Here is an 8,642-nt window from a genome sequence, read left to right on the forward strand (position 1 = left end):
TTGATGGTTGATGTTTAGAATTTATTTTATGAGCCGTTTGTGATTATTAATAACATCGTAAATTTATTCATGAATATGAGATATATGTATGATATGAGAATAACACGTGAAAAATAATTACGTATCTTCGTGAAGAAATGAAACGTATTCTATTTTAATATATAACATTCTCGTGTCACAATTTTCGTTGCCATACTCCTCCGAAACGACTTGACCGATTTTGATGAAATTTTTTGTGCTTATCCGGTATCTATGAGAATCGGCCAAAATCTATTTTTCATACCCCTAAATGATAAGAGTAAGACAGAACAGCGTTTTGCCGGGTGCAGCTAGTCATAAGTATATTTTTATACTAACAATCTCTATATATAACTATTGAATATATATTCAATAGTTTTTTTATTGTAGATAAAATTATTACGATTTAGGATATTTTTACTTTATTTACAGCTGTTTTTGATAAGTATTGAAAGTACATACCGACTATTCACGGAGGCAGCGTTCCCAACACCATCTACAGATGGTTTCCTGAAACAAAGATGCAATAATAAGTTTTTACAAACCTAAATATAAAAACTTTTTAATGGATTTTAAACGCGATTTATTCATTATATTATATAGGGAGACGTGGTCTCCCCGTGACCACGCTCGCTGTAAAGTGTTCAAAACACCAGGTTAATAATATAATGAATAAATCGCATTTAAAATCCGTTAAAAAGTTTTTAATTTCTAAATGTATAATACTCGCGTAAAATCAAACACAAGAAAACCTCAATATAATTCATATGTTAATGAAATAGGAAAATACTTGGCTTGGCTTAAAATACAAACACTGCTGAAAATATATAGAGGTTAAACATTTTTACTCAAAACACCTTAAAATGTTTTATGTATTGCAAATACTGACTTAAGTAACTAGGACAATAATCGATGAATATATTTATTAATTTCCGAAATTAATAAGTATAACTTTTTCTCAATAACACTATTATTAATATTATTTCTATTTAATTATTTTTATTTAGTGCCCATAAATCAACATACATAAATTATATACCTTCAATATTGTTCGTCAAACTAAAACTCAAAAGCAATAAACAATTTTTTTTCATTTCAGTATGATAATATGATAATAATGCATATTGCTATGTAATTTTATCTATGGCTATCCTATTTTCAAATTCCTTTAATATACTTACATCCAATATTGATCCGTAATACCAGAAGCATGTGCTCCATAATGGTTCGCCAAATGATATGGAGCACAGAAATTCACCATAGGAACAGCGTACATTATGATATCATTCGATGCTTGATAAATCTAGATAAAAAAACATGTTACCTATGTAGTAAAACTATTTTTGAAATTATAAAGTACAATATGCTACATTTGTTTTGTTAAATCTATTTTCTTTCGACGATACCAGACGCCCAGGTATAAATATATCCTTTACAATAATAACGAAACGGAAATGTATACCTATTACGTATTAGGTATTCCTCTAATTACATCAAAAACAATATTAAATCTGGATGCAAAAACATTGATTAAACACATGTACGTCTTTAGTATATATAAATATCAGTCAAAAGGGCCGCAACTATTCCAAGAAACGGAGAAGCTTTCAGTTTCCATTATCCACGCCGCATGCGACTAACAAGTAACATCTATTGGGAAACGCATTCCAAATTTAAACAGATCTAGTTGACTTGAGCGAGACCAATCTCATAATAGTTCCATTTAGCTGCCAACAGATGTCGTTATCACCCACTGAGCTGATACGAAATTAAAGGATATATAAGCGTATTAAATGCACTTATAATGAGACGGTGCTTGTATACAAGTTTTTGCTGCACGCCTTTTATGTACTTACAGCTTTGATTATGCAGCGTTTTAATATCGTTGTTTTTAGTTTTACACGTACATGTTACACGTTCGAAGAGGCTTTATTGTATGAAATGAAATAGAACTATTTTTTATACTGTCTGCGTAAACGTACATACTCATGACCTAGAACTAATGTTTGACAATGTTTCGAGTTTATTATCTAATCATGTTGTCAAGATGAGCGATTTTGCTCACAATCGCAACTCTCAATCTCAATCTCTCAATCGCTCACACAATTACTCCTAAGCTTTATTTTATAAAAAAAAATTGCACAACTACTGGTTGAATGTGGTGTTCATTTTATTGTCAACGGCTTTTATTTATTTAGACAAAGTTTAATAAGCCTATAGCAAATTTAGCCTAAATAAAAAATATATCACAAAGAATTATAATATTACAAAACTATTTTACTTTCCGCGCTCTTTCGTCCACGTAGAGAAATGAGAAGGAGTGGAGTTTTACCCACATAGTTCCCGCTCCTGTGGGATATTCGTTGTTACAACTATCCTATGTCCTTACTCGGGTTTCAAACTATCTTTGTACCAAACATCATCTAAATCGGTTGTGTAGTTTTGGCGTGAAAGCATAACAAACAAACTTATAATCACATTTTGCTAAATTAATCGTAGGTATTAGATTGATACATAACTAATTCATAGAGTAGATCCACTATTATAAACCCGTGCCAAAAAAACATCAATAATCATGGAAGCAGCATTAAATACCCTAATCATCATCACACCAATTACAAATCGATTAAACTGCAATCGATGCTACCGGTTACGATTCGATTCCAACTCACTTTCATTGTCACTTGGCGGCGCTGTCAAAGAGACAGTCCTAACAAGTGATTCGTTATGGAAATGCTATGTTTTCTGAGCTCCTAGCCTCACAGAAGTATAAATAGTTAAATAGTCTTTTACAAGTGCCGCGAGTAGCTTTTTTATGTTAAATTTTTTAACTATCGAGGGGCAGTATTGTTTAGATAAAAGCTTTAGCTCATTGAGCTTAAAGATCTTTATTGCAATAGCATAAATGTTAATTCATAACTTAAGTAAAATATTACTTTATACTCCAGAGTCCAGTAGTGGCTATTACTTTTGCGTCAATTTAATACTATTAGTATTATATACATATATAAAAAAATTACTACTTAGATTTTTTTTATTTTAGTAACGTTTTTCTTTCGTAATAAGAGTTTTTAGATTATTTTTTGAATTATGCTTTTTTAAATTAAGTTCTTTTTATGTCTAATGGACAATGATCCAATTATTAATATTATACGCGGTTTAATCTTTAACTACTATCTTATATTATAATGAGAATGATGCCTTCAAATGATACAAATAAATACTTAGCGGTTACAAGCGCGGTGATAAATCGTGCGAACTGTATCCTTACTTACTACTTTCCCATTTAAACTATTGGAGATTAATTAAAAGAAGCTACTAATTGATAACAAGAAGAGCAATTAAAGTAACAATACGATGCACTCGGACATATATCTCGCGGCTTAAATACAAATGTCTTCATTACGCTCCAGCCGTCGGCATTTCAAACGAAAAACGGTCTCCCACATCGCGGCTTTCCAAGAAAACCCCTTAAAACATCAAATTCCACGTTATATCGAATAAGGACTGGTATCGATTAATCGAAACGTTGCGAATAAGCAATCGATCACGGACTTGTTTTAACTGGCTAAGCACGATTCGCGGAAAAAGTTTTACCAACTTTACAGGGCTGAAAGTACCGTCGGGGAAATTATTACGTACACTTCAAATGAAACTTAAAAAAAATAATTAAAGTTTGAATATGCGCCAAAATTACTTTTACCTTTTTTAAACTTCTAAGACCCAATACTTTATATTTTCATTTCACTACAAAAACAACTATAAAATAAAATAATTCTCATCAAAGTTACGTAAAACTTTCAAACGATGTTGCCAATACTAAAAATGAATATCGAACCAATTCAACTGCAACGTTCGCTTCTCCAAAATTTAAATTTGGAACGCTAGTACGAAAGTTTCTTTTTTCGAATTAGAATCGCGTAGGCCTGCGTTCGTCGCGGCGCACCACGTGTTTGTGCGGTGACATTGCACGCCCTCAGGAAAATTTCGCAACCCCCTGCACTTGTATACAATATGTTCATGTGTGTGTGCGTAATCGAATACCAATCTGTGATCGGGACATCTTAATGAATCATTAATTCCTTGTTAGGTTCAGTTTTGACTTTTGACTTGTTTTCTAGTGGCTTAATGTGTTTAAGTTTGTTGTTACGGTTCGGCTTATATTAGAGGTTTGTGTTTAAATATTTATCCAAGTACAATTCAATTTGTCTTTATTACCGAATCAAGAAAATATTATTCAGCTAAAACCGATCAATTAGAAAGATAAAACAAGTAAGCCAAAAGCATATATTTATAATGTTCCAAACATTCCCTTCTGTCTAGAACGTACCATATATGAAATTATCTTCATGAAACGAAACCTAATTTTACACACCTTAACTACAATGTTTACATTAAAAACACAAAGTACCTGTATCCAACATAAAAATATCTTTATTTCTACATACAAAGGACGAAACAGAATTCTCGTCACAAACGCGGAATATTTCTCAGATATTAGGGTAATGCGACAGAACACTGGCAACACCACGTGAATAATAGATGGAAATTGGCGAGTCGCGGCGTGCGCTGTCAATTATTTACCGCGAAATTATTGACGAAACTAGAAAAGGCAGGGAATATTTTTATAAATACATTAAGCTTGTAATAATATATTATAACCCTATATACATCCTAAATAAAAGATCTTTGTTAAACTTAGCAAAACCTGCAGCATTTCGTAGTATTTATATTTAAGCATTATATTATAACTCTTCGCTTTTTAATTTGCTTATTTTCAGTATTGTTTTCTTTCTACATATGTATTCTATAATAATTACATTAAGTTTACTTTATAAAAGGTTAATGTGTGTCGTCTTTTACTAAATGAATCAACTTATTCCTTCATTCGATAACCCTCTGGTTTATTTTACTACACAGTAGGTAGAATATAGTGGTCTCAGTTCTAACAGACACAAGACAGAATATTTTACGGTACCGAGGCGTACCCTCAAAGCTGACTAAGCTTTATTAACTACAGTTAAAATGAAAAAGTAGGCAGTCACACAGACAGTGTATAAATGCTTTATTGTTTTAATATTTACTAGCTTTTAGCCCCGGCTTCGATATATACCTCAGTGAAGATACAGCTTTCTAACGTGAAATCATTTTTGAAATCGGTCAAGTATTTTTTGAGTGACATGTAAAAATACAAATGTTTTATTTTTAAAATATGAGATGAGATAACAATTTTCAGCTATCCTAGACGGGTATATATTTAAGAAACAAAGCGAACACTATAAATCACTATTGCCATTTTTGAATCATACAAACAACCACAAGAAAACCTAGACCAAGAGTCCTTATCCGACTTATAAATATAGTCAATATCAAATTAGAATTATTTATTGATCATTTAGAACAAAAGTGTTTACTACGTAAATTTGTTAATAAAATAGAAATGTCCTGAGACACATAAAAGTTGCCGTAAGGCAATATTAGATCAAGATTTGCTAAAACATTTTTGATAACACACATAACATTTAATATACATAGTTTATTGAAAAAAGGAAAACTGAATCTGAAACGTTATTCAAACTCTTAAGATCAGTGAATTAAAGAAGGAATCATAGCAAATTATTTCCGCATATTACACTTAATAGAAACACATTTTCATTAGTATGTTCTGCTTTCATATCACGAGTGAACGTAAGTTTTGGTCGATTTTGGCCCTTAATACATTCTGGGAAGCCCCGAAATTACGAACTTTAGGCAGCGGCGATCTTCCAGAAAGTGATCTCCTGCTCTTTCGTTAGTTATTTCTGTAAAAAAACAAAGGTAACTGTCATGCTCAGTGCCCACTTTGCTGCATGCTGAAATGAAGGACGAAAACCCTTATCCCTTTTTTAAGAAAAAGGATACCCCTCCCAGGTATTTCCTTTCCTAATCCTTTCTTAATCCCTTTCCAACTCATAGTCGATAATCCCTTTGTAAAGGCGTAAGGTGTGGAATCGACCTTACGCCTCTTTAAATGTTCGTGGGCGGTGGTAGCGCTTACCATCAGGCGACACACCAGCTGCATTACCACGATGACATAAAAAAAAACTGTTAACCAAATTCGCTGTGCTGTTCTAAGCAAATAAAACAATACAGTGTGAATGTGTCTATAATAGTATTATGTTATCTATGCTATGAGCTATATGCTGGACATATGCTTTTATGTAACATAGTCTAAAAGCTGGTTTAACCCTTTCGATGACGTAACATTATTTTATAATCAAGTAACGATAGTATATAGTCATGGTGATTTGTTCATTGGAATGGCTTACTATTATTTGTTTACGTAAAATTTTTATACATTGCTTAATAAATTTTTGAATATTTTTTTCCAACATTATCCTCCCGCTGACAGTCGGGTATAAGCATGGAACAATCGGGAAAACGTAGTGGATAATGCAATAGCAACAGTCGGTTTACTGTCGCCATGGGATAGTCATAAAGCGGGGGCCTAATGACGATTTATAAGGCTCTGTGCAGTGCAGGGGTCGCAAAATACGGTTAGAAAGACAAAGACCTCTTTGGCCTCAACTAAAGCAAACTTACAAAAATTTGGGAAGCATTTATTATTGCTGTCAAAATGTTATAAGTTTTCCTTCGAAGTTTTTGGATTTTTTTTTATAAGCTGGCAAATGAGCCTGGAACATATGTCTCAAATGAAACAGATTTAAATATCACCACGTATCATAATGCAAAGTCGCTTCCCGCGTCTATATTTTTTTTTTTTTTTTTTTATGTCATGGTCGGCAATGGAGCTGGGGGGTCGCCTGATGGAAAGCGCTACCACCGCCCATGACCATTTGAAGAGGCGTAAGGTCTATTGCAGACCTTTCGCCTCTACAAATGGATTGCCGACTTTAATTGGGAAGGGATTAGGAAAGGATTAATGGGAGGAAAAAAGGAAAGGACTGGGAAGGGTAAGGAAAAGGATATGGGCCTCCGGCTCCCCCACTCACCGTACGAAACACAATAGCAAGCTATTATTTCACGCCGGTTTTCTGTGGGTGTGTGGTACTTCCCCGGTGCGAGCTGGCCCAATTCGTGCCGAAGCGTGCTCGACTCCCACACTATATATGTATGTATGCTTAGATATTTAAAACTACATAACGGATTTTGATAGCTTTTTAATTAATAAATCACAAAAAAAAACAACCAAAGGTTGAAGAACCCTGCCACCTCAGTGAACGCTAAGTATCACCTGATGCCGTGACTTTCGACCCTTACTTTGTTTTATTTTTTACCGCAAAGCTTTATTGTTCCGGGGTGATGCACTCACAGACATACAACGCGAAAATTATTTATGCTCCGCTCAAATATTTACCAAACAATAATGTCGGAGTGAAACGTAAATACATCACGGTAAACAAAGAATATGCTTCTGATTCACCGTTCTTAAGGACAAATTACTTGTATTTTTTGACTTCCGAATGTTGTTTTATCGATATCTGCTTTATAACTGTTGAAATAGTAAACGTTTAATAAAAAAATTGGTAATTTCTGAACGAAAAATTTACGTAAGGTTTTGTCAATCTGTGGCGCTTGTATGCTTTCCATTCTCATTTTCTTGTCTTTTTTTTTCTTCACTGTATTCTGTATATTCGGAGAATAAAAAATAATGAATAAAAAACGTAAAAGTTACATGGAGCTTCTATTAATAACCAGATTTCAACAGTAACACATACACACACACATACACACACAGGCGCCCACCCAATATGAAATAATTGTTAGTATTTATTTTTATAAATGTATAGTTAACAATCTATCTTGATAAAAATGTTGTAATCCTTAATTGGCTAATTGTTAAATTAAACATATTGTTGCAATAGAGTAAACATGTAAAGCTATTGGATTACCAATAAACAAATAAATAAACCTTATGGTCCTGTATTCAGTAAGTGATTCATCATCAATTTCGTGTGAAGACTGGCGATACTATGTGTTCTGAACAAATAAACTAATTAACAATTATTTATAATTTGTTATTACAGTGATAGCAGAAATATACACTCTCTGAAAGTTCTAACCGTCTAATAAACCCGTTTTATAAGACACAGCCTGGTAAAAGTAACATTATATGTATATGACAGGTATAGTTTAACATCTCATCAAGACAGTCTATTTCGCAGGTCGTATAAAAACTTTTTAATGTCTCCTGAGGTGTCGAGGGGTATTGGGCTAACTTGAAACTGTATGATAAAGTTTATGTGCATTTGTTTCGTTTAGTTTATTTTCCCAATGCCAAATTACCTTGATTTTAATGATGTCATTAAAGAAAACCTTAAAAAACTCCATTATAAATTAATCCTTAAAATCCTCCGCGCTCGGCGGTTTCACCCGCGTAAGTCCGTATCCCGTAGGATAATCGGGATAAAAAGTTGCCTATATGCTATTCCAGTTGTCCAGCTACGTACCAAATTTCATTGCAATCGGTTCAATAGTTTTTGCGTGAAAGTGTAACAAACACACACAAATCCTTACAAACTTACGCATTTATAATATTAGTAGGATTCGTTGCAGCCTTTTAGGACGTCCACTGTTGGACATAGGCCTCCCCCAAAGATTTCCAAAACGACCGATCACCAGCG

At 33.2% G+C, this 8,642-nt stretch overlaps 1 protein-coding gene across 7 annotated transcripts in view; it reads right to left on the reverse strand.

Moving 5' to 3' along the window:
- Positions 1-8,642, reverse strand: part of LOC119828955 (protein trachealess) — a 142,383-nt gene that overhangs the window by 94,085 nt on the left and 39,656 nt on the right. For all 7 annotated transcript variants that reach the window (XM_038351289.1, XM_038351290.1, XM_038351291.1 and 4 more), the window contains one exon: positions 481-528. In XM_038351289.1, the coding sequence (XP_038207217.1) occupies positions 481-528 (48 nt within the window). The remainder of the gene's footprint in view (positions 1-480; positions 529-8,642) is intronic.

The sequence above is a fragment of the Zerene cesonia genome, chromosome 9, assembly GCF_012273895.1.
Source record: "Zerene cesonia ecotype Mississippi chromosome 9, Zerene_cesonia_1.1, whole genome shotgun sequence".
Lineage (NCBI taxonomy): Eukaryota > Metazoa > Arthropoda > Insecta > Lepidoptera > Pieridae > Zerene > Zerene cesonia.